Source organism: Centruroides vittatus, unplaced genomic scaffold (genome assembly GCF_030686945.1).
Source record: "Centruroides vittatus isolate TY-2023 unplaced genomic scaffold, ASM3068694v2 contig_260, whole genome shotgun sequence".
NCBI classification, from domain to species: domain Eukaryota; kingdom Metazoa; phylum Arthropoda; class Arachnida; order Scorpiones; family Buthidae; genus Centruroides; species Centruroides vittatus.
Window position 1 is genome coordinate 318,019 of NW_027121652.1, and position 27,644 is coordinate 345,662.

Below are 27,644 nucleotides of genomic sequence, written 5' to 3' on the forward strand. Positions count from 1 at the left end.
CCTTTTATACTTCAGAAGCCAAATTTTTAGTAGAAAATGTTTCGAAACTTGTTTCTAATTAAAACTTTTGGTTTAATGTATAAAGACATAAATTGTTTGCCAATTAAGTTCATTTACAAACAATTTATGTCTTTAGACTAATAAATACCTTGCAAAATTATCTGAATTCGGTTAATTTGGCTACTTAAACAATAAATCTATAAACCCGATTTCCACCTACCTCTAGTCAAATTACTTCATATCCAATTATTAAATTAGCATTGTTATAGTTTGATAATAAGGCAGATCATTTGGCTTTGATTTTTTAATGATTTTTATTTGCGAGATACATAATAGTTAAGTTTGATTAAATAATCTTAATGTTGTTATTCTTATATGTAACATTAATTACAGTTAATTGACTACTAAATTATACTTGTATAGATGATTTTGAAACTAATTGAGTATTAATTACATAATGTTTTTATTTCAGTAATTGGTATCATGAATCATCTCTTCTAATGAATGAAGCTCAGACCTCTTTCCTCATTTCCACGTTATATGAATTAAATGACATACAGTTTGATCTTTCGCCAAGAGGACACGATCTTGATGTGTCTTGGCCGACGTTTGCTAGGTACACTATTTTAAAATAATTAAGCAGAATTATAATTTGTTGTTTATAATTTCAACTAACTGCTATTGTAATATAGTAAGAATTTTGATTTTATTTAAAATAAAATTTAATTTATTTCACTTTTAAAATTTTGGAAAAAAATTAATATGATTACTAAATAAAGCATATTTAATTAAGACAGATTATTAGTTTAATTAAAGCATTAAAATCTTACTCTTTTAGAAAGCTATTTAGTACAACTCATTCTTGGCAACCACCTAGCAGAAGTGTGAGCGTCTCTAGTTTGGTCAGCTGTACGTCACAAGTAATGTATTTAATTTAATAATTTTAGATTTAATACTTATTCTAATACTTTCGAACTTAATCATTTTTGAAAATCTTTATACGATAATTATTAAAAGTATGTTTTATTTGCTGTAGTTTTTTTACGTATAAAGCAAGAATTAAACTTCTATTATTCATTTTTGATTTTAACATTTTCATAGCATTATTCATAGATGTGACAATAATTGTTCATACAACACAGAATTTTTAATTCTAACTTGATAAAATAGCGTGACGTTAAATAAATCAAATGGAAAATTTAGTAAATCTCAATTTGTGTTAATTTAAAAATCTAAGTAAAAGGTTTTACAATATACAGTGTAATCAGATAAAATAATTAAATAAAGTAATTACAAAAATTAGCATGAAAATCAGCAATATTTAATATTTTAATTTTGATTTACATCTCCTATCGGTCACTTCTTTTCATTTGTTTCTGGCTCAGCATATTTGCCATTCTAATTTTTTAAATTTTGATTTATGACTCCTGATATCTTTAAAGTTTAAAAGCGTGCATAGGCTTGAGATTTTAAACGAGACAAAAAAATATTTAATAGTTGAATAGAAGTCTACCATTGATTAATCAGTGTGAAAATGTAAAGTAAGAAAATAACCTCAACGAGTACTTTTTAGAGAGAGAAAAAGCCTCTCCTAGTTACTGTGTGAACTCAGAACTTCATGACTAAGTCAATGTGTGAGAATGTGACACATTCAGTAATGAAGTATTTCAACAGTTGTTTGACTAACAATTATGGTCATTTTGAATACATGCTGTAAAGTCACTTATTTTACAGTGTTTATACACTATTTTTCCAGTTATTAAGGTATATAGTTGCAACTAGGAAAGGCTGTATACTGAGGAAATAGTTCCTCCCTATGTTTATTTTGTACTGTTGTATTTATCTTTTTGTGACAGAAGTTTGGAATCACTTTGTACATACAGTAGCAGGCATTTTAAGCACTTTTGTTTATATGTTTCTCCTTTATTCCTATTCTGAAATTAAACTGATGTAAAAAGATTTTAGTCAGTTTTTACTCTTATAAATAATACTTTTGCTAAAACTTTGACATTTATTTTTGTTTTCTTTCTAAGAATATAGTTTTAATGACAGTGGAGTTAAATCTCTTGAACCTCTTTTGCAGAATGAACCAACCTTAACACAGCAATTTACAAATGAGATTCAAAATATTAATGAAGTGAAAGATTTGAAAGCTGAACTCGCCTGTTTAGAGAAAAATGTGGAAGAATTACGGCAACAGTTAAAATGTGCAGGAAAAAGAGAAGAAGAATCGAAGTTACTTGCAAGTAAAAAAGAGAAAGAATTAATAGAAGTAAGTGTTTTGTTTAATTTATCATTAATTTTTGCAATGAATCATTTAAGGTGATGAAAATTTTTATATTTTTAGATAATTACATTTTAAGTAGAAGTTTTTTTTATCTAGGAAAGAATATATACAACTGCTCCTTACATGAATTCAGATTTATGCAAAATATTTTTAATAAAAGCGTATTAAATTCCATAATTTAATCTAATAATGTTGATTGTGGTGATACTTGTATAACATGAGGGGTAATCGTTAAATTTGTGGATGGGAGTGAAAACTTACCTTAAATGTTATCTTTGGAATCTTCTAGTTATTCGTCTTTCTCAAAATACTCTCTCTTAAACCTCATACATTTTCATCCACATTGTAAGTTAAGTGGCTTTCAAGTCATTTTTGACAATGTACAAATTGATGTCATTGTGGAAAGCAAGCTTCATCATTGGATGCAATATGTTTACCTTCCAAAGCCCTTTTCAGATGTAGAAAGAGGAAAAATATTTCAAAGTGCTAAGTCTGGGGAGTATGGCAGATGTGGCAGAACCTTGGCACCTATGGCAGTGATCACTGACTGTACGATATTAGCCACGACGGCAGTACTGTGCATGCTATCAGAAAATCGGTTTCACAATACTTTTAATTCATGGATACCGGCAAAAATATGAGATTCCAGGGAGAATGTTTCGAGAAAGACAAATGAACGGAAGATTCCGAAGATGACATTTCAGGTAAGTTTTTGCATTTCTCTACAGATTAAATGATTATCCTTTGTATATTGATACATATAAGTGTCAGTATATTAAACATTTATTTTTGAAGACACACTAGAAATACTTTTTTTTGTAGTTATGCTTCATATTAAAGTAATTTACTAGTAAAAAGCAATTTCAAATACATTACAAAGAAACAAATTCTGACTTAATTAAAAATTGACTTCTGTTCCACAAATCCTACATTACATTTTCTTCTCCTACTCTCACTCAGACTATATTTCACTGTAAGACACACACACCTTCATGCTGAGAACTTTAAATTTAAATCTAATCATAAAAAACAAACGTTTGTTTTTTACGATTAAATTTAAATTTAAAGTTCTCAGCATGAAGGTGTGTGTGTCTTACACCAATTTGTGAAAATGTAATGTATTATCTGCATAGAATTCATGCTTCTGCATTGCTGTATTTAATTAGAATTTAAGTAAAATTAAAGTATTTATTTATAATGATTAAATTCTAAAATTATAGAACATAATAACTAAATTTATTTTCATTTAATTTGATAGTTTAATTCAAATGATGTAAATAATCAGAATTTACTTTAAATTAATTTACTAATAAAATAAAGTTCCTAATTGTCAAATATTGTTAATTAACTCAATTCTGACTCAGAAATCTTGAAGGGATTTAACTTAATGATTAGAGAATGTAAGGAACACTTGTGTTCTATTGATAAGACAAGGAATTTATAAATTTAAATTTTGATTAAAGTAAAATTAAATTAATGGTTGTTAATGTCCACATTTGAGATATTTTACTATCCAGATATTTAGTTAATTATTAAATTTATATTTGTTTCATAAATCAAATTTTGTATAAATTTTTGCCTATAAAATTGTTAATGTTAGATTCTGTTTTTTAATAGCTTTCATCTAGTCTAGAAGAAGAAAGAAAATTACACAAAATTGATGTAAATAAATTAGAAGAAGAAATGGTGAAGTTAAAAGAAAATTGGCAGATTGAAAAGAATGATTTAGTTGAAAAACTTAATAATTCCGTCAGGACATCTGTAGAAAACTGTGAGAAACTGCAACATATAGTTTCAGACTATAATATCGAAGAAGAAAATCACGTAAGGAATTGTGAAAAATTGAAAGAGAAAATATTGTACCTAGAAGAGGAAAATTCTAATCTGCTGTCTCAGTCATTTCATTTAGAAGTGGAATTACAAAAAAACAAAGAAATGATACAACAACTTGAAACAAGTACAAAAGATTTTGAACAAATTATATCAGAGTTAGAAAATGAGAACAAAATGTTTAAAACTAGAATTAAAGAACAAGATACGATAATTGAATCAAAGCAGGATATAACACAAAGCAAACCATTTAAAGACTTGGCAAAAAAATTACATTTGCGTGAATTAGATCTTTTGACGGCCAGAAAGGAAGCGAATAATCTTCAGAGAACTTTGGAGAAAGCCGACGAAGCTAACGAAGTTGCAAAAGCATTAGCAAATACTTTAGATTCGGAGAATCGTAACTTACGAGAAGAAATAAGCATTTTAGTTGCCAGAACGGATGATTTTGACAAAATTAACAATGACTTGAAAGACGAAATAACTGCAGTTAAACTTGAGTTGGAGAATGTTATTGAAAGTAAAAAGAAAGTAGAAGAAGAGCTACAAACTGTAATGAAACTTCCAGAAGAGCTGCTTTCGATAATAGGAAAAATTGCAAATTCTCCTGAATTGAGATTAAAAGATGTAACCAACTTGTATAGATTTGAAAATATTGATTGTAGTTTGAAGGAAAAAATATATTCTACATTACAATTGTTAGAAAGATTTAATGTAAACTGTGTTCAAAATATATCTGTGTCAAGTTCAAGTGTAGCATTAAACTTCGACAAAGAAGTGATGAATTTATGTAAAAAACAATCTGTAAAAATTGAAGAACTGCATAAAGAATTTGATGCTTGTATACAAGAAATATTAAAATTAAATTGTCAGATGTGCATAGTTAAAGATACATTACACTTATATGAAGATAGAATTAATTATGAATGCCTTCAGACTGAATATGATTATATAAAAGAAACTGAAGAGAATGAATGCAAATCTAGTGAAAATAGTGATAATTCTACAAATATTCCATTAAATGAAATGAATAACAATACAAATAAATTAAATAAATTAACAGAAAAAACACAGAAATTATTCCATGATCTAGAAGCCTTCAGAGAATTGAATCATAAATTAATTTTGAAAGTTCAGGAACAAGAAAGGAAATTGTCAGGAATTACACAAGAACTTGAAACATCACACAAAGTGATAACTGCATTAAAATGTCAGCATAGTGAATTGCAAACAACAGAAGCTATTACGCGTTACGAACTTAAAGAAAAACGAAAGCTTTTAAATAAATTACGTTTGCAATTAGAATCTACAAAAGAAGAGAGTAATCGCATGAGGAAAAGTTACTCTGATTCGGAAGCAGAATGGCAAAGTTTGAGAGATGAATTTGCTAAAAGACATAAACAAGCTAGCGAAGAGAGTGGTTTTGTAGATGATAGTAAAACTTTAGTAGATAACGAAAGTGATAATCAAGATCTTATTGCTACTAATTCTGATGTAGCATCCAGTCCCATTGACATCAATGCTGCCGAAATGACCGAATGTTTCGAAAATTTAAGGCCATCCTGCGAAGGTGCCGAAGCCGATATTAATGAATTAATAAAAGAAGAAGTTATGTGTAATCCAAAATCTAGACTAGAAAGATTAGAAGAAGAGTTTAAAAAAGTTCGAAAGAATATAATGAGAAACGTTTCTAGAAGTGCACATCTCGAACAAAGAGTTCAATCGTTGAGGGTTAAAAAAAGTGACAATATGACCGACGGACATTTAGGTGAAAATTCTGCTGTTTTATTACAACAGAGTTCTCACAATTCGCTCGATAATCACGAACAGAAAACTGTAGACGATACCGATACCTCTTTACAAATTTTAGGAACGTCACCTATTTCAGATGGAATACACGATACTTCAGAAGATATTGTCGTGGACGTATCAAATCATTCATCCGAAATGTCCGAAGATATCGAACCAAATTCCACGAACGTTTACGATCCTTCGAGTGGGAGTTTGTGCGATTTATCCGACTTGGACGACGAAAATTTTACAAATCAAGAAGTTAGACCCGTCATTCCCAGTTTAAGGAGGCAAATGCTTCATAGCGTTGTAAATCGATTAAGAAACGAAAAACTTCGTCAGGAATGTACAGAAACAGAATTAAGACTACAGGTTGAATCTTTGAAAGACTCAAATTATAATTTAAGAAGGGAAGTAGAAAAGCTGGAGCAAGAAAAAACTGATTTAATCGCAAAAGAAATAGATTTCAGGTATAGCTTTGAAATTAAAATTGATGGATTAAATTACAAATTTAAGGCTTTTAAAAAATAATTTTCTACAAATTACTAATTTTAAACGTAATATAATATACTATAATTTTACAAAAATTTTTAGTCTGGAAAAATAATTTATACGATTTACATAATCTTTATCTTCATTCTAGATTCAGCTTCATTTCATTATAGCTAACATTTCTTTCTACGTCTCATTTTTTGTGTTTTTATATATTATGTAGAAAAATATTTTGAACGGCTTACATTCAACGAAGATCAGATGAAGTTAGGATTAGAATGGATATTGTCAGTGTGTTAATGTTTAGAATCTTTGGTATAACAGTACTTTTTATTGAATTAAATGAGTTAGATCTAACAAAAGACTTAAAAAAATTAATGAAGGGATTACTTCACAAGATTCAAATTATCAATTAAAGAAAAACAGACAAGAAATGAGTAAAGGCTGGTTCATATTTTGTGAGAATGGAAAATAGAAGAGAAAATGACACTAATTTTTTTTTTTTGAGAATTGTGGGATACTAAAAGAAAAATTAGAAATTTTGTTGACTTGTTGACAGCCTACAATTCTGTGTCCTTCGAATCAAATTCGAATTTACAAAAAACCAAGACTGCGCATAGACGGGACTATGCTACAAACATATGGGCAGTCGCGGTTTTTTTGTAAATTCGAATTTGATTCGCTGTTATTATTCGTTTAACTGACGAAGGCTGATTAACACAGCCGAAAACGTTTTTTGTCCTTCAACATAGAGACTGATAAAATTGAAGTAATTAAAGTAGAATTACCTTTGATGAATCCTAACTCATCACTCTTAGAACCTATAACCGGTGTGATATAAAAACACAAAGGGTGGTGATAAGCATCCTTTGTTTTTATATCACACTGGTTATAGGTTCTAAGAGTGCAGTATTTTACACATCTCTGTGTTCTCCAGTGTAGCATAACTCAACATTTATATCACTTCAAATAATCAAATTTGAGTAGATATTATCTTTCGATATTTAGGTAGGTTTTAAATATATATAAACTGTACCAAATCATCACCCTTAACGTCTTTGCAAGTGTAATACATTCTCCACTCTTTATTTTGAATTACTTAACTGCATATTGTCATTTCAGATAAAGTATTTAAATTACTTTTGAATTAATATGTAGGGCTTATAAATTATAAAAACAAATGAAAAGTTAAGATGGTAAAATAGAACAATTACCTTCAACTCCTTATAGAAACACGCCTGCACTGATTTCGGAATCAGTAGGTATTAAACAAATAATAAAAGCAAAAATATTTAACAAATACTTAAATAAAACTTCAGAACATAAATGTGTTAGTGCTTGAATTTTAAATCTGAGTATTTAAAATGCGTGAAAATTTCAATTTAAATATTTGAAATTCAGAATTACGGGAAGAGATGTTAGTCGTAATGAAGTGAAGTTGGATCTGAAATTTTGAAAATATAAATCATATCATATAGACGAATGAAGTTTAGAGTTGAAATCTCAACTTTTATAATAATCCAATCAAACAAAGGTTTAATATCATGTTATAGCTTACAATTTATTGATTAAATTGGATAGACTTACAATAGCATGATATATATCGTGCTATTGTAAGTCTATCCAATTTAATCAATAAATTATTTTAACCGTCAAATTTATTTTGGTAAGTTTCAGAAAATTGTAAATTCATGTTTTAGTGTGATATTTATAATAAGCTTTATTCTATAACTATATTTAAAATTAACTTACATATTTATTTATATCTGCAATGTACAAATGTAAAAGAAAAAATGAATTAGTATTGAGTAATATTGATAATTCAAATGCATTTCTATATATGCTTTCCGATTTGGGCCGGATCCAAACGGTATGTGAAGTTCATTCCAAATCTCTTAATTTTATAGATTTTAGGTAGATTAGAATGTTTCGATAGGAAATTTATTATTTTATAAATGTTTTTCAAAGTGTAAATTTTGCGTTTACTTCTCTATATTTTAGCAAAACTATCACAAAATTTTATTTTATAACATTGTTAAATTGTTACTAATATGTTATAACAAATTACTGCCTGTTAAATTTTAATCCAATCCTATTATTTGTAACTTATAAATTGATTTTCTTGTAATATTTACAATATATCACCAAAACTGGGTTTGTATAAATACACCATGCACGAAACCGACACCAGCTCTAACTTCATATTAAAAGAAATGCCCTGAAATTGGTAGTTTGAGATAAAATTCTTGTGGCAGATAAAGGTGGACATGTGCTCCAGGTGCCAACCTTTGGAGCACCAAAATGAACTTTTAGAATCTTTTTTGTAATGAATGTCGAATCAGGCACAGAGTATGAAGTTTGCCAAAACTGTCTATAACCAGCTTAAATTTCAATTATTGCGGAAGAGACCGGTGTTCAACATGGTCAACCGATACAAATGAGCGGTGGGAGGAATGATGTCGTAACTTGCTTGGATTTGAATTTGGATAGAACACGGTAAAATGATGCTTTAATGTATGATATGCACTTATTCTATCCAAAGGTATGCTTCAAACACTAAGGAAGAATCAGAATTATTTTCATTTTTGAATTTTTTAACAATGTGCGTGCTATATAGAAATTTTAATTATTTCTTTTATACAATTTTCTTTTTATTTCACTAGAGATAGTTTATAATTGCAATATTCTTTATTAAATATAAAATTGTTTATTTTTTTATGTTATGTTCAATAAATAGTACTGTTAATTTTAGTTGTAAACACTGGTTGTAAAACGAATTAAAGTTTTTAATAATACATATCAAATTTTAGGAAACGTTCAGAATACATATTTCGCAAAGAACGAGAGAATTTTCACGACATTAATGTGGAGAAATGTACTCTGGAAAGAAAAATTTCGGAGCTAACGGAAAGTTTACAGAGTGCTGTCGATAGAATTAAAGATTTAGAAAAGGAAAATCAAGAAGCCAGAGAAGAATTGAATAAAATTCAAAAATTAAAAGACGAAGAAGTTTCGGCTCTTCGGTTTCAACTCAGTACCGAATCGTTAAAGCACGAAAGAGCTTTCAAGGTTAGTGTTAATAATATATAAATAAATTTTTTTTGCGCAGTTTGTATATAGAAATGAAAAATCATATCAAAATAACATTTGACATCGCTTATCATCTCTTCAAATTTATTATGAATTTATTAAAATTGGTATTACATAAACTATACAAATATATATTTCAACAATAATTTCTAATTTTTGCCAATTTGATATAAAAACTTGTTTGTTCTAACAAATGAAGAAACTCTTAACAACATTCTGCACCATATTAACAATTACAGTTGAACAGACTGTTTAGTTAACAAAGCCAAAATATTTTTTTAAAAAGTCATTATTCTGGCCATTTTCAATTTATAAAGTGGACCAATATTATATGGAATGGAATTATATAATTCTCTTCTAAGTGACACTCATTCTGATATCACATAAGCTGTTTAAAATAAGTAACATTAACTGTAGAAACTTAATTAAATTAATTTATTAACTGAAGATGGCAGAATAATGGCTGGAAATATTCTTGATCGACTGAAAAACATTGATATAAATTCTTTGTGCTGTTAAAAAGTTACCATTGTTACTTTTCATCTTTAGGACTATTGTGTTGTATCAATACTAACACATTTTCAGACAAGACTATTCATATGTATCGTAATAATATTCAAATGCATTTTCACCATTTGTCCTTGTCATTGAATTTGGCACCATAAATTCTGATTAAAGAAATGTTTTTTGGTCTTAATACTAAACAATCTGTTCAATTTCTGATTGTGGATGCAAGTTTATTTCATGCACGGGTCATGTATTTGTTGGTTGTTAACAGAAAAATTTTGTTTTAGAGAAGCGCATGTGGTAACAAATGCACGAAACATTATTCTTAATAAAACTAATGATTTTATGCTCTGTTAATTGTATATTTTGATTTTAATAAGGTTAACCTTTAATATAATCCTATACTAACATAATTAAATTTATATGCATGAGTGTTTATCCCATTAATTATAGCATTACACTGATCAAGAGAACGAGATTGCCAACATGAAAAATAAAATTTGCGACCAGGAAGATTTAATTTTATTTTTTGAAGACGCATTAAATCAAATTAAAGAAGAAAGAGAAGTCGAGAAAAAGCACCACAGGCACGAGGTATGGGTGCATCGGTTAAGATCAGTTAGTATTTTCAGTTTCTGTTAAAATTCTTACTTTTACTAATTGGATACATTGTCATGAAAAGTGGGTTAATTGAATGTACTACACGAATTCAAATATTGATAAATACTAAAAGATTATTGATATAATTTAAATTAAATAAATGTATCAACAGGAAAGTTTCAATTTCAGAAAAATAAATCTTGTAAAATGAATATATTATTACTGTACAATAAAAATAAAACAAAATTACATATAGACAATCATTTATAAACACTCGTCATTTCAACTATATCACCTATCATTCATTATCTCCATATAAATTCAGCTATTGTTATTCTTCAAAGTCTCTAGTCATTAGATTTTATACCTGCCTTTCATAGAAACAAAGAGTAATCATGGTTTGGAATAGTTGAGAAATTACATATATATATATATTTGAATGTATACTTTCTGTGTTTATACCTAGCAAATTTGTATTTTGACAATCAAAAAATATAGCATGGATTGAAATCATTGTGAATTAAGTTACTGCATATATAGTACACATCTGTAGTGGGGGTTGGAATGCATCCGTAATGGAAGTTTAGAACGAAGGGTCACTCTCTACTCGGATCCCACTTGAAGGAGGTCCTAAGGGACCGAAAACGTTCGTGGTTAACTATACTTTGCGAAGCTGTTTAAGGTTATTAGAGTAGACATATTTATCTAGTTATTTTTAAAATTCTTTTTAAAAATAGAAAAATTTATCAGAATGTACAGCTATTACTTACAATCTTCTAATTTAGATAGGCATATTCTAGGAGTTGTCGCAGTTTGAAAAGTCAGAGATGTTGAGGTAAATACAAATATGTCGTCTAAACTTAACTATATTAGTGCTTTCTGAACTCGATGATGACGATTAAATATACTTCCTAAACAATAATAGTTAGTTATAATTATACAGTGATAATTATTTGATTATTATAGATTATAATAAAATTTTTTCTATATATTACCATCTTTGGATTACTGTATAGTTTAATAAGTTATAAACAGTTTTGAATGAAATAAAATGGCATTGAAATGTATTAGAAAGTTCTATGGACACACAACTTTTGGCATTGAAACAGCAGTTTATCATTGTTTTAATTAATTGCTGACCAAGTTGGTAATTCATTTTAAACTTGTCTTTTCACCATTTTGTTCCTTATTTCCTCTTCCCATCAAAATTTTATCTAATTTCTCATATCCTTCTTTGCCTTTTCTTTGATCTCTTAACCTTTCAGCAGTGGGAGAGTCAGGTATGGTTCTATCCCTTAGTAGTGGAGAATATACCTGGAAAATTTTTAAAGTATTTTTTCACGCAATTTTTCTCATTTCCATTTCAGAAAAAGTATTTGTAAACAGTTATGTCTAGTAAAGAAAAGTCTTTTTTATGTGAATTTTTTTTTCGCGGTAGTTTTTGGCGATATCTCCAAAACAATTTAGCAGATATATATGTCCCTCACCACTGCCACACGATCATCCTTGATTTATATATACGTCTCTCACTGCCGAGTGGTTAATACCCTTTGAGTGGTTAATCTCAACTTATTTATTTACATAATAATTAAGCATCCTGAATTCATTCCATTTCAAATGCCCAAACCTTTTTAATTTCCTCCTTGCCGATTGAAATTTTAGCTAATAATTTTCTATAAAATTAAATATTGAATTTACATAAGTGATTATATGATGAAGCACAAATGTGTTTTGTTTGTATCAATTTAAAAAATTTTGAAATCAAATTTATTTGATTTTAATTTATGCAAACTTGTCTCCTTTAGTAAAATATTTCATTCATGTTTACTTTGTGTATATATATTAATATATGTTAATTTTCACATTTCAGGTAGAAGAATTGCAGGTTTCGTTATCTACACGAGATGAAGAATGTACTAAAATAAATGAAGATTATAAAAAAGTAATTATTTATATATTACAAATTAGACGAAAAAATTTATATGATTTTATTATATCTTTATTTAATACGTTTTTGCAATATATCTGTAGACTTTAATGGAACTCGACAAAGAAAAAAATGCTTGTAGTACTTATAAAACAGAGTTAATAGATTTAAAATCCCAAAAAGATCAAAATGCAACTGAATTAACACAGCTAAGAAGTGATAATATGGAGTTGAAGAAAAAAGTAATCAAACTTATAAAGTTAGTACAAATTTATGTATTTATGTTTATAAAATAATACGATAAATCCCATACGTGGGGATACGTTCCACATGTTATGTAAGAACTGTAAGCTTTGGTATCAAGTCTCACTGTTCGTACATAACATGTATGAACATATGTAGTTTGTTATAATGCAGTTTCCTTATAATATGGAACTTATCCCCCTGTTATATGGGGGTTCACTGTATATAAATATTTATAACTTTTTATTTCCTAAATGTTTTGTTATATATATAAATATAAATTTTAAAAATAATTTAATAGAGAGAAAGACATGTTGTGGAAACATTCGGATAAACTCGCTCACCAACAGAAAATTCAAGTCACCGACAGGTGGATGGAAGATGGCGAAACGAATACTTGTCTCGGTTGCAAAGTGACGTTTTCCTTGATAGTTCGAAAAGTATGTGCACGTTTCCAGATTTGTAATTAAATTGTTTGTACAGTGACTTAGTATAGAAACTAATAGCAATAACAAGTATAATACATTGATTTTGGCAACAACCTACTATAAAAATGTTTAGGAGTTAGCCAAATTTCTATGAAGCAAGAGGTGTATATCAGATTCAATCTTATTGCAGGACATTTTTGAAAGGAATTTTTCTTTATTGAAAAATATTTCAGAACTTAAGATGTGAATATACATCTTATTAATATAAATTACATCGTTACCTTAATATATTCAGTAAAACATTTCGATAATCTGATTTAAGTGGATATAAAGTAAGATATATTGATACTAATTAGTAAATATGCATTTTTTTAGCACCACTGTCGTTTGTGTGGACGTATCTTTTGCCATAATTGTGCAAACAATTGGCTGTTAACTGCATCCAGCAGGTAATGTTTCTTTATGAATTATAAATTCAATCTATGTAATAAAATAAAATAAGTTTTTTTATTTGAGCTATTTATAATGATAAAGTAATGAGTTAAATTTGGATAATAATACAACAATTGGAACATTATCATAAAAATAGTTTCGTGTTAAAATATCACTAACAACAATGTAACGTAATCATTTTAGCTAATGTTCAAACATTTATTTTTGATTATATTACCCTAAACTAGTTGTATATTTTTAGACGTGAGGCTCGAGTGTGTGGTGAATGCTACATCAAGTATTCAGAATTACAGACGGAGTGCAGAAGTACGATACCGAGCGTGACGGAAGATAGCGAAGATGAGGAGTCCGAAGCGTGTGCTTCTCAAAGGCCTTCTGTCGTCGGTAGAATGATATCTAGTGGTGATAACTTCGATTCCGGTAAGTATTTTACAGAATTATTGATTACAAAAAATAACCAAGGTCAACAGAAATTTATTAATATAATATCCATTATCAATGACATGGTTTTATACAGATAAATAGAATTTTAATTTGAACCTGTGCACCCTGTGTATTACTGACTTGAATAAGTATAGGCATAGCCTAGGGAGCATTAGTTCCACCATGTTGTTTACACTAAAATAAATGAACTCATTCAAAAAAGGAATTTGCATAAATTGCATGGTAGTTCCAAGGCAGTACATAAATTTTTGTATATCTCCAAGCACAAGGGTAACAAAAAGTAGTCATTTTAAGATGATGTAGCATAATGTATAAAGAATCTGACTGTTAAGGATACAATCCAACATTGCATAGACTAATACAAAACACTTAGCAAAATAATCAAATTCAAAACAAAACTATAGTACACCTTCAATGGCAATAAAGGTGTAGATGATCAAGAGTAGTGTTATCGATGGCATGTTAGCATATCAAATATCACCGTCTTACTAGTTTCTTGTATTCACTTCGGCAACTTGAAAAAGTCAATTTTGGATTGTTCTGGTGTAAATTTATCACCACGTTAACTAGTCAAATTTCTGTGTGTAATTCCTTGCCCGTCGTGCCAGTTGCCGATAGCGATCGAATGGGCACGTCACGACGATGTAAAATTTGATCCACATCGTCTCACCATTTCAAACCTGCTTATATGTGGATATGCATGGAAATATTCCAAAACCTCAAAGTTGTGAAGACAAATGGGACCATTTCTTCTGACTGGACTACCAGTTGCATCAAGTGGCATATGTTCAAAATCATTGTATGCATAGATCACGGTACAACTGGAAAGTGCTTTTCAGACGCACCAAGATCTGCACGGCCCGAAAGCACTTGCATAATTTACGCATTTTCCTCTTGTACAGTTTCTCGATTGTATAATCATTTCACAATAATGTTTGCGAGTGTATGGCATCGTCGCCATGCTTTTTCAATTAGCCGGCCATACGTCGGCTCTTTTACGGGGACGTTGCATCACTCGTCACCACACAAATTATCCAGACCACAATTTTTGTACTTACATTCGAAAAGCTTACATATTGCCACAGAACTACTAACACAATTTACACGTCCTGTTTTTGAATGAATTTGTTTTACTGTAAATATTGCAGTGGAACTAATGCATACTTGTGTAATGCTAGAAAGCTCTTTTTTGCACACGGATAAATATTACGAATGTCCTATATATTAACAGTGTAAAAATTTGCATAATGGCCGAAACTTTTCACACACTTGTACGTACACAATAAAACAATCCAATTTTATTTTTGTGTAAAGCACTGCTCTAAGAAAAACAAAAATTTGTTTATGCTAATTTCTTAAGGATACCAAGAGAAATGCCAGAAAATACATTCACCAATAAAGTATTACTCTACATAATAATTTATTTTGTTTGACAATAATTCAACTTTCTTTTAGGTGTACAAATAATAGGTTTTAGTGTGAAATGAAAATGTTTGGCAGTTTTGTAACATTTTTGGTAATTCCAGAAAAGGAATAGAAAACAATTTAATTACTTTTTATTTTCTTGTATGCTTAGTATTTTAAGCAAATGTAATGAGTTATTCAATAATCAAAGGTAACCAAACTGAATGAGTATTTTTTATATTCAGTAACCACGAAGAAAGAGAGAACATAATTTGGTGATTTTAAGACAAAAAGAAGTATTTGAAATTGAAAAGCAATTTGTTCAAATAGTTTTAACTCCAGATTTTCCAATCTTAAGACGTGTCTGCTCCTTGCTACCAAATTGGTATAATAGTAAAGCAATTTTATAAATTTATATTACATGACATTATATCTGTACAGCAGTAATCTTAATTTTATGCTATTTTTGTGTCTAGAATTTTTTTGATTAGTATGTTATTTCTCACAAATCGAATTAAGCTTTGTTATTGTGTACTAATTTATGCATCTAAGCTTACATTTTGTTCATTATGTACTTGAACTTTATATAATTATGCATTACTTTACAATTGAAATCCTAGTTCTATATTGAGTCTCTTAGCAGTGTTTTCAGATTTAATTATTACCGTATTTTATGGACTATAAGACGCACTTTTTTCTTCGAAAAATTGCCTCCAAAATTCAGGAGCGTCTTATAGTCCATAAAATACGGTATGTTGTGGCTGTACCCGCACTAAAATGCAATAAAGATCTATTATAAGGGTTGGCAGCTGGTAATCTAGCCCTAATTTCCACGAGAGCAATTTAAAATTTTCCGGTTCACTGTACGACGCCACCATTACTGTTTAGTGGCACTAGCTGCTGCATAAACTGTTTTTGACCATTTTCAAACACTAGTAAGGTATTTCTGCTTGTGTATTTTTATCGTAACCTGCCAACATTTACCTCCGGTCGTGGCACCGACGAATACGAGAAGAGCGTCTCGTGGCGTTAAACGCAAACACCGTACATTAGTCGTGACATACGAGGTAGAACTTTTTTCTTTATCAATTAATATATACTGGTTTATGATGTAATTTAAAGATCTGCAATCTGGAAAATTTACTTATTTGGTGCCCTACGGGTCCAAACGACGTCGGATTAGCAAAGGCCCGTAATTGGATCCGCATTCCTTTCGGCTCGGGCTTTTATTGTCCAAAACAACCATTATTTATGAGGCAGTAATAGCAGATGGACACCTGAAAATTTTTACCGTAATTTTTTCATTATTATATCAACAAAACATTAAAATTTAAAATGTACATAAAGTTGCATATTTATTTCTTCTGGACAATTATTGAAATGATATGAAGCATCCATTATATTAACAACAAAAGAAATTTAAAAATTTTTCTTGTTAGAAAAACATGAAGAATAACCTTGATGTTTTCTGAATATGAATTATACTATTAATGTATTATGTTGTACACTTAATTCTTATTTTCCGATTTCCGTAGAAAATACTTCGGCCCAGAGCGACAGAACGAGCGTCTCTTTGCTTTCCGCCTCCGCTCCAAAAAATCCTATGGTGTCGATTTCGAGCACTTTGCCGACGTACGGCAGCGTGCCGAATCTTCCGTCTCTCTGCGCCAACAAGTGGTCCAGCCACGACGACCAGTTGGACCGGGAGAAAAAACAGTGAGCGTTTCTGAAGATTTCGTATTAAGTTTAGCCCCGCAACGTTCACTTTATTTTGAATATTTACCTGCAGATGTCCTCCGGACGAATTCGACATCATCAGCGACGAAGAAATAGCCAATTCTCTTTCTCTCTTCAATCCCTACATTCAGACGACGTCGCTGGGAAGGAAAGCCGATTCGAGGCAAGCGTACGAGCTATCTTACGTAAAAATAAATACAAAGGAAGCCATTGACCTATCACGTTTTTGTAGATTGCACACGACCATCACCCGTAATGCAACCGACATCAAACTGGCCGGACCGAAAGGAATAAAGGGAGAATTGTGGGTGAACGCCGGCACGCAATACGGAGTTCCCGTCGTTTCCGATCTCGCCGGTCACACGTTGCTTTGGGAATTTTCTACAGAACCTAAAGTAAGAAACTTATTGTTGTATACCATACAAAATAAAACGATGATTATCAAGCATACATTATCAATTTCAGAAAGTGTGCCTTGTAGTCATTAATATTACGGTGCTAGGAAAAAAAATTCACCTTTTTCAAATTGACTAAATGCATTACTGAAATTTTGAATTCAAAACATTTCTGGTTTCACAGAGAATTATTTCAACAAGTATCAGAAAACTGATTTTCAAAAATAGACATTTTGTGCAAAAATGTTAAACTTGGGAGCTTATTTGCTCACCATGTTAACTCTAGAGGTCATGGAATAATTTTTAAAATATTTTTGTTTGCCAGTTTCTACATAAGAACTGACAGTTTCAGATGATTTTTTTTAGTGTATATTATCTCTTGGATACAAACTAATAGGAAATGAAAAATACAGTGGAACCTCGCTTAACTCATTCCAAGAGTCTTACTTGGTAATTGAAACCATTTTTCCCATAGAAATGAATGTAAAATACGATAGTGCATTCCATGCCAAAAAAATACTCAAATGTTTTATGTATAACATTTATTCAAAAAAAAAAAAAATTGTTTAATATACACTGTTGAAGAGTATGAATTATCATCATTTCTTCTAGCGTGGAATGAGAATTTGATTTGCAAAAACAAAAAAAAAAAAAAAAAAGACAGCTAATATGTTTGATAAACACTCCAAATGATATGCCAAATTCTTGAGTTATGCAAAGGCTATAATTAATTTGACTAGAGGTAGGCAGTTATGTTTCCATCTCGTATTAAATTTAATAATTATAAATAGTTAATTTTTAATTCAGACATTTGTAAAATTTAATGACCCAAGAATTTGGCGTGTTTATTATATGATGGGCTATGATTGTTGTTGTTTGTGTCTGTGATCACAAGCAACATTAAGATGCTAGCGGAAGGAGTGCTAAAAACAGACTAATGGAGCATGCCGCATGCACACTATTCGGGACTTCCCCTCTTCTCGTCACTCATTATGCAAGATAAATTTTTACAATTCGTTATGCGAGGTTCCGCTGTACGTCGTGACCTATTAATGTGTGTTCTGACATCGACATCCTTTTCACTCAAAGAATTATGGCAGATGTTACTCCACTTCAATGTGGTAAAATCTCATATGTAAATGGACCTCTACAAGATTATATTGCGATTAATACAATTGTCCAATATAATCCAGTAGTTATTGGCTTATTACACAATCTTATTTTAATGGATTGCAAAACAAGACTTTTTACTTGGGTCCCGCCAAATCCATGTAATCTAACCTGCTTTTAGTAAATATGTAACTCATAAATAACTTTTTTTTAATTCGACGTTGGAAAAAACTATTTTGCACAGTGTGCAATATATACACGTATAATTGTCATTGCAACCATACATCAGTGCCCTCTGTAGTGTATTAACAAACGGCGGGAAACCTTCCATTTTGATGCTCGGTTGTGCTCACTTGATGGTAACCTTTCTTACCGACTATGCTGTCAAAGGAAGTCCAGAAACTTATGCCATAACGACTATCCTTTATTCTATAGAAACCAAATTAATTTCGAGTGCAGGAATTCTGTTATTTGAGATGCAATGTTTTAATGGATTGTTTGGGCCACCAAAAATTATCCGAGATTCTACTGTATGTCTGCAGAATTATTTGATAGATTTAAACTATGAACTCTAACATTACTTCATAAATTGAGAATAACCCTGTGGTATTGAGGATTTTATGGTTTGGGAAGAAACCTTTTAAAAATGCATTACAGTTATTCAAAGATTTCATCTCTGACACTAATCAGTCAATTTGGCAATGTACATTACTGTGTGAAAGTGTGTTTAGATTAGTGTTGGATCGATCTCTCCTCACACCCACCTCCAACATTTATATAGAATCAATGTTGTGTGTGCATGTATACTCAGGCAATTGTTATCAGATGACAATTTAATTTTGCAAATTATCTACATTTATTACCCATGCCCAAATTAGTTCATAAGTGTCAGTTTTTTATGCAATTGTCTAAGAACCGTATAAACAAATTTACATAGAAATTGTCAATAAACTTCGATGGCAGGGTAGGCATTTTTGCACGCGACTAATTCTACCGTTGCGAGAGAAATCCGATAGATTAAAAACGGCACTAAAATCACTTCTCTTTCTTACAGTTTGTATAAATCGTATTTTTGCTTTTAATAGACAATAGGATTTTCCGTGGTGTATAATAAATCAAAGAGCGACATCTACAACAAACTAGAAATGCAACCGCTACTACGCATGGTTCACGTCGACACCGTTAGACACCCGTTCGAAGGATACGTGACCATGGAGGAGCCCGGAGTCTACCTGCTGATATTCGACAACAGGTTTTCTAGGTAAACGATAAATTTTTAAACGTTTATTGCGATGAACAAGGAAATGTGCACGACGATTAGTTTTAACAAAACATTTATGCACTGCAGAGTGACGGCCAAAAAGGTAAAATACTTCTTGATGGTGAGGGACGACGAAGATCGAGGCTCCGACCGCAGAGCGAAGACGCTTCCTTAACTTTTATATATGTCCGAGATCTGACATTCGAACCAGACTTTTTATTATTATTCAAATACTCATCTGTAGATAATTCATTATTGCTGTTAAATAGAATTTCTTTAATAAAGGAAAGTTGTTTATTGTTTTTGCTGTCGGTGGAAAGTTGTTAGAGAGAAATGAGGTGGAATAAACGTTTATTTCTACCTTTTTTGTTCTTATTTCTGCTGCCCAGCTTTTTTTTCGTTCAAAGCATAACTTCCCCTCACTCGTCGGAAGATTCGTACCTGGAAAAAATACTTCTTAGCGACTTTGTTTGACTCTGTCGTCGACCGAAGAGACGGGCTTACTTTGCCAGAGACTTCCGCAACTGTTTGATCTGGTCGTTCTTGGCGGTGAGCATCTTCTTAAGATTGGCGTAAGCTGCCGTTTTCGCAAAATTTCCTCTCTAGCTCCTGCAACAAATTGGCATTATTAGAAATGCGTCCGCAAGTTAATTTTTTCGATTCCGACTCGGGTACGACAACCGAACCGAAAACGTTTTAAGGAAAATTCCCACATTTACAATTTTTAAATGTTGTAACAAGTGAGGAACCGAAACCATTTTAATTCTAAACTCAATAATATTTACCCCGAGGTAAGTGCACTTAACTTTTAAGTACCAATCGATTTACTCAATACCCTCTCTTTAAAATTTTATAAAAAGGTTCATGTAACATTTCACTGGTCTCTTTTAACTGGCAACAAGGCAATTTGTGAAGTTTAAGAATAACCAAGAAGTTGTTTTATATTGACACAATGGAGTGACGCTTTTCAAAACACTTGGCATATTATTCATCTCCTTATTTAGTTAGGACGCCAATTACAGGTCGCGTTTACAATAGAAGAGGAAGATAATTTTTATAATAGTATAAAGTATTTAGACGTTGTAATTACTAGAAAAAAGAACGAGTTAGAATTCGAACCTTTTAAAAAACCTTGTTCAATAGAGACTACAATAAGATACCTTTGTATATCAAAAAGAATATGTTAGAGTGATGTCTTTTACATGGATTATAAAAAATTACAAAACTGACTTAAAGAAAAAATTTAATTTAAATGGATACCCAACTCGATCAATTAACAAATGACAACAAAAAATCGATAGTGCTACCAAAACAAAAGACGAAAAAACAAAAGACGAAAAAACAAAAGATTCAAGCTACCCATATATAAAAAATATGTACGAACAAATAGATGTCGAAACGAAGAAAAATAATATGGAACTTACTCCAAAATATAAAAATTTGATTTCAAGACTGAAGGCTAAACAAAGACGACATGAAGAATATTGTGTATAAAATACCACGTACGTGTAAAAATAATAATACGGGTTAAAGAACACATTTCCGATTTGAAATATCACCAATTGAATTGAGCATTCCACGATCGTTGCGTAAGATCTGTACGTTAGTTTTATCAAAGAAAAGAATACGTAATCACAGAAAACTTAAGGAGAGTGCCGAAATTATTAAAAATAAGAACCAGAATTGTATATATAAAAATCTGTGAAATCTGGATGAAAATATTGTAAATGTATTAAGGACTGTCGAATATTGTTGCGACGTTGATTACTAATGGTTAATGTATGTATATTAAATTGATAATTGATAAACAGAAAGTTGTGTAGTTAAGGAGAGTTCTACGTGACATCTGTCTGTGGGGTAAAAAACTCCATTAACTAGAAATTATATAAAATTAATGTTTGTCTAATTAAAAGTCTTAACTGTAAATATCGGGATATATCATAATTTTATTGTATAAGGATATCGGTTTAAATTTGTTTGCCGACGTATATGCAAATTGGTAGACCGGTTTGTGCCATTGAGATGAATGTGCGCGCGATTTATAGAAGCCAAAAAATTTTTAGTTGTAAAAATCTGTATTGTCAAAAAAGCGTATATAGATATGGTAATTTTACTGTGTATTAATTAATATTGGTCTAAATTTGTATGTCTATGTCAATGTATATGCAAATCAGCTGACGGGTTTGTGCTGTTGGGTTTAATGTGCGTGTGATTCATATGAAAAAAGCTACAATAGTTATATTGCAAATTTAGTCGGTGAATCCGGATATAAACTAAACTAAAGGTAAAACGTTTCTGAATTTGTTTTGTATGTTTGGACTTATAAATTCGTCCCGTCTGAAAGGTCATCAAGTTTGTCAATCTGTCTCTCGTTCGATCTACGAAAGCAGATACAGCCCATTACATTTGTATGTTTGTGATCTGTGCTTTTAAGGTATGTTTTTAATTATGTGGCATCTATCGTTATGTGTAATTTGTATAAGTATGTATAAATTCTTCTTATGTTCAGTTTTAGTGTTTAGTTACCTGAAGAGGGGCAAATGCCTGAAACGCAACCTGTAATTGGCGTCCTAACTAAATAAAGAGATGACTAATATGCCAAGTGTTTTGAAAAACATCACTCCATTGTGTCAAAGCAACTTAATTAAAACACAGTTTCATTAGAATAATAAATAACCAAGAAGGCCGATTTGGGATTGAAGGCCAAAATATATTTTTCTACAACTATTTCATTTCCGTCTATTTGCAACACCTTACAACAATTGGAATTTGTGTAGGTAGAAACTAGGATTTGATACGGAAAAAGGAAGTAATTCCCCTTGCAAGAAACAGGTATTTAGAACATCTTCTCGGGAGTGGCAACTGTAAAATCACTATTACAAAAGCCTAAAAATAGGCAAACGAGTTGCTGGTCTCCAAAAAAGAAAGCAAAAAGTGCACGTCCGACAACTAAGGAACAGGTGGAGTTATAGGCATGTAAACTAAATATCTGCACAATTTTGGCAGGCAATTAATAAATTTGCGGCATTGCGGCAACAATATTTCAAACGTAAATGAGATGCAGTGGCTTAAGAGCAGGAAAGAACTGTACGTGGCAAATTTTACAAACGACCTTAATGTAACAAAAACAGAAATTTTAAGAATTTTGTGGAAATGGAGACAGCAAGAATAGTTTGCGGCATCTTAAAAAGGCCGAAAACGGTAAGATTTGCTAGATGGCCACAAAGAGCAAGAGAGAGACTTTCTTCTGGTCTTTCTCGGTGACAAATATCTTGAAGTATGTTAAAAACTTACTAGTCTAGCAAAAGCCGGCCTCTCCAACATTTTGATGGGTATTGTATCAAAGCCCTATCTCATTCGATTTGTATTTTGGAAAAAATTAACGGGGCACGTGCTCAGACAAAATAATGCAATAGTATGGTACGGCATTTTCGTTAATGCCATTTTTAGGTATTTGATGACATGTTTAGTACTTTGCAATTGTTTAGATATTTTAAAAAATATGCGAAGTAAATAATAAATTGTATCGTTACCTTCTCGGCCAACTCCAGATGAGCCTGCACTTCCGTCAGATGGTTCTTGGTGGAGAGCAGATCGTCTTCCAGCTGCTTCTGCAATGCCGTGTTACTCACCAACGTCTTGAAGATACGAATGCAAATTCAATTCGAATCAATTGAAAATTTTCATCTCTTACGACAGACTCACCTCTTCGATTTCCGACTTTTCTTTCGATACCTGATCCAGAATCAGAGTTACGTTTTCTTTCTCGCTCGCCTGACATTAACAGCAAAAATTATAACAATCGAAACTTTAACGGAAACGGACAGAGGAGTGACGATCTTACTTTTCCTTTGAGATCTTTTAATTCTTCTTCCATTTCGGTTTGGGTTTTGGATAATTTGTTCTTCTCCTCGATTATATTGAAAGTCTAAACGATTGCAAAACTGTATAGAGGTAGTGACTTACCGAAATAATGTAGTGTTGGCACTAACCTGCTGTTCTACTCTCTTCAGTCTCTCCTTCAGAGCTTCGTTTTCGGCTTTTAGGCGATTTATCTCCTACAAAACAGACGGAACCGACAGTCATGCATGCAATTTAAAACTAGAAAAAGAGATTAAGCTAAAACTTACTGCCTGAAGAAGTTTGACCTGTCCCTGACCCTCCAGGATGGGCTCCAACTTGACGGCCTTGATGGGAGACTTTGAACCTTTGTCGATGTTCTTCAGTTCCCTTTCTTCAAATTTGCTGATTTGTTCGATCAGTTCTCTGCGATTTTAAAAAACATCGGTGTGAGAGCACGACGACCGAATTGACTCGAGAACAATATAAAGATCGCCACCTGTTTTCCAGTTCAGAGATGTCTTCGTGCAGACGGAGGTGCCACCGTTCCCCCTGCGTGCACAGCTGCCTCAACAGTAGTGCGGTCGTGTGTGCCGAATTAATCAGTTCGGTCTCCACCTCTCCTCTGACCAGGCTGCAGAGTTCGTCCACCAGTGACTTCACCTCATCTGCCGTATAAGTGTCTTCCAATAACCTAAGGCAAAACATAACATTAAGTTGGATGGATGGATGGATGAGCCGGTCGAAAATGATGCACTTAGAATTTTGGAACTAGCCAGCCTACATATAAGAAAATGGTGGATCTTTGACCACCTCTTGTTTTTTTTTTTTTTTTTGACATTTTCAAAGTGCAGAGATTGACAGTATATACTTTTGGGATGAGTTTGTAGTCAGTCTGGCCCCAATGTAAGAACGACAAAGCTGGAGTCTACCCATGCAGGAGACTGTTACTCAAAAGGGAGTGAAACATCAGTAGCAGCACCAAATAATTAAATCCAGAGAATCTATCCATCTCCAAAAGAAGGATATGCAAGCGTGAAATGGGAAAAATATATGTTTGTGCGAGTGCAAATAGAACCGAATGACACAAGAAAGATCGCAGTTCATTGGTTCCATTGTAGTTTAATCTATTTCGAATATTCTCTACCCTCTCTAGGTTGTGTGGAAATTGCATTTAAAAAGTGTAGGAAAGTATGGTGTTTCCCAAGTTTTCAATAAAATCTATTTTTACTTTATTAATTGGTCATTATTGAGCAAATCACTCTGGCCAAATCCATGCAACTAACCATAGCTAATGAAGAAAAGGCCGAAAGGGGCTGCCGGGATCTCGCGTCGATTTCTTTACGTACGAAACACGATTAGACAGTTTCGGCAAGGGGACTTTTGCATAATATGAAAGAATGTTTGTTAATATAACATTTGAAGTACCCATACTTGCTAGACACCAACTAAATGCCGAAATTCTAATCGGGCTAAATACTAAATAAATTACATAACCAATTTGGCACTAGAGGGAAGCATTGTGCGCCATCTCTTATTAAGTTTAATAATTATATGTTGTTTATATACACATACTTGACTGGATTTCAAACAAAGGCAAAATTTTTATGATCTCAAATGGTCGATTGAAAATTTCTTAGAAATTTGAGAAACCTCTCTATTGTTGATACTTTATCTCTAAATGGAAAGAATTGCTGCATGATCCTACACAGACAACTGTAAATACTGTGCAATATTTCTCTTTATTGAGTATGTCGGCAAGGGCTGCTGCAAGACATTCTGGCAAATGGGAGATTATGAGGGCAGGGAAGTAAATTCGATAATTTTCAGTTATCCTTTCTGTGAGTTAGAAACAAAACAGAAAAGCTTGTTTCTGGGATACGGGCGAGTTATCAATTTGGACAGTTCGTGGGAAAGGAAAAACTTCAAAAATGACAATAACCAATTTGTTTGTACTTAATGTTTTTGATAAAATTCAATTAAAATTGCAACAATATTAATTATTCCCACGTCTTGCGTTGTTGCCAATATCTTCCACTTTTATTCGGACTCTGGCTTTGTAATTCTAGCTGGATCCTAGCAGAGTCGAAGACCCCCATATTGGTAAGGTCTCCGGCTAGAATATTCCTGGTCCTCTGTAAATGCTAAAAGGGGTACTCACTATGGTTTTGATCACAAACACAACAATGCTCGATTCCGTTGCCAAAATCGTATAGGCGAGAAATGGGAACCGACGGTCTGAGTCAGATGACTCGCATCCAGAATACTTATTAAAAATTACCACAGAGTAAGCATTGATTAGATTTTCACATACTTCCCAACGGCATCGTTTTCAACTCCGAGTATCTTCGGACTTACGAGGTGCAACGGGAAGTTTCTCGTCTAATTCGAAAGTCTCTGAAGTATACATTCGCCAATTTTTGGATACATATAGTTGCTCGTTGTGGTCGGGTAATTTTTGCCCCCTTCTTTAAGTTTCAATCTACAGTAAAATCAACTGGTAGAAATAGATGAAACAATACCTCGACCCAAACAAGACTTGAATCTGGATTCCACGCAATAGGCCAAGGCTTTCCTAGTTAAAACGCCAATACAAGATACAACTCCCGAGGATTCCGTCACACTTTGTATGTCGAAAACAAACCGGTAACAAGTAAGCCGAACAGTCACGGAGCAAAGTTTCGTGCCGTACCTGCCCATGAAAATCAGGTTCGCACGCAATTTGAGACGGTAAATTTACGGGCACGTTTCCAGCTAACCAAAACAACCAGTCAGACTGTCTATCGACCCGATCCAAGAAGGTAACAGATTGTTCGATAATGCCATTTACTAACAACGAAGCATTCTTTGAGACTATGGTAAACTAGAAATAGAGACATAAAATACATCCAAATGACTAGTATTCGATCGGTAACGCGAAAACACTTCGACAGGCATACCCTGTCCAATCGAAACAAGGCCTCCTCGTACCTCTCATCGATTGGTCATTATTACGTCACGGATGGGAGCATTGTTACGTTAAACAGTGTATTAGTAGTATAACGCGTAAAATCAATTTCTAGTATTAAATGATAGCAATTAGAAGGCGTAATTACCTTAGACTTTCGACGTCTTCGAAGCACTTCTCGACTGAACGAATGCGTTGTGTGCGTTGAAATTTAGCAAAACGAAGATAATTAAGCACCAAATTCTGGTGCTGCTCGTTCAAACCCAATTCGTTGGCCTACAAAAAAGGTCAACCGCGTGAATAAAAACCAGTGATTGGCATTCTCGTCGAAATGTTTACTTACCATCTTCGACGAATCTCCGGACGTGAACCCAAATACAAAATGGACGGAATCGTTGCCTTGGTTACCGAATACAAACAATGATGTCACGTGCGAGACGGAGACGCCTCTCGGCTTCTTGAGTAATTACAGGTCAACAAATTAAAATGATCGTAGGTCATTCCTCTCTCGTAAAGTCCATTAATTGTTTAAACGCAGAAACAAACGACAATATTGCGCACTGCGTTTTAAAGCCCGTCGAATTAATATTTTTAGTTTCCGTTAATTACGCGTAATTCCGAAAGATGGCGTGACGTTTCCGTGGATAAAGTTTCGAGTAATTGGCATAGACGCCGACAGATGGCATTCGGAAAAATTGGCAATTAAATCGAAGTTACGTCACGTGTCGTGTCGACGACCTCGAAATTTTTATCAGCATGCGGCGCTGAAGGACGAATCCATTTTTTTCTTTTTGCTCGTATTTTGAATGTAAACGTCTGGTCTTTAATAATTGCAATAACCCGAAACGCGTTCTATTT

At 32.0% G+C, this 27,644-nt stretch overlaps 2 protein-coding genes across 4 annotated transcripts in view; one reads left to right on the forward strand and one right to left on the reverse strand.

Annotated features, from left to right (window-relative positions):
* LOC136971539 (FYVE and coiled-coil domain-containing protein 1-like) overlaps nucleotides 1-20,359 on the forward strand; it is a 41,355-nt gene extending 20,996 nt beyond the window's left edge. For 2 of the 3 annotated variants that reach the window (XM_067266003.1, XM_067266002.1), the window contains 16 exons: nucleotides 473-616; nucleotides 839-920; nucleotides 2,084-2,272; nucleotides 3,905-6,378; nucleotides 9,211-9,469; nucleotides 10,451-10,591; nucleotides 12,468-12,539; nucleotides 12,629-12,783; nucleotides 13,069-13,207; nucleotides 13,571-13,644; nucleotides 13,890-14,068; nucleotides 17,032-17,212; nucleotides 17,286-17,396; nucleotides 17,466-17,628; nucleotides 19,824-19,999; nucleotides 20,087-20,359. In XM_067266003.1, coding sequence (XP_067122104.1) covers nucleotides 473-616; nucleotides 839-920; nucleotides 2,084-2,272; nucleotides 3,905-6,378; nucleotides 9,211-9,469; nucleotides 10,451-10,591; nucleotides 12,468-12,539; nucleotides 12,629-12,783; nucleotides 13,069-13,207; nucleotides 13,571-13,644; nucleotides 13,890-14,068; nucleotides 17,032-17,212; nucleotides 17,286-17,396; nucleotides 17,466-17,628; nucleotides 19,824-19,999; nucleotides 20,087-20,174 — 4,627 coding nt within the window. In that variant the 3' untranslated portion in view covers nucleotides 20,175-20,359. The remainder of the gene's footprint in view (nucleotides 1-472; nucleotides 617-838; nucleotides 921-2,083; nucleotides 2,273-3,904; nucleotides 6,379-9,210; nucleotides 9,470-10,450; nucleotides 10,592-12,467; nucleotides 12,540-12,628; nucleotides 12,784-13,068; nucleotides 13,208-13,570; nucleotides 13,645-13,889; nucleotides 14,069-17,031; nucleotides 17,213-17,285; nucleotides 17,397-17,465; nucleotides 17,629-19,823; nucleotides 20,000-20,086) is intronic. The other variant, XM_067266004.1, reaches the window with a different exon arrangement.
* Nucleotides 19,554-27,500, reverse strand: LOC136971545 (leucine zipper transcription factor-like protein 1). The gene is made up of 10 exons (XM_067266009.1): nucleotides 27,130-27,500; nucleotides 26,935-27,062; nucleotides 24,339-24,533; nucleotides 24,130-24,265; nucleotides 23,992-24,057; nucleotides 23,844-23,927; nucleotides 23,705-23,773; nucleotides 23,533-23,637; nucleotides 20,504-20,608; nucleotides 19,554-20,440 (listed from the first exon to the last, which is right to left on the reverse strand). Exons 1-9 carry the CDS (start codon nucleotides 27,130-27,132, stop codon nucleotides 20,561-20,563), a joined length of 834 nt encoding a protein of 277 aa, XP_067122110.1. The 5' UTR covers nucleotides 27,133-27,500; the 3' UTR covers nucleotides 19,554-20,440; nucleotides 20,504-20,560.
* Nucleotides 27,501-27,644: the final 144 nt, after the last annotated feature.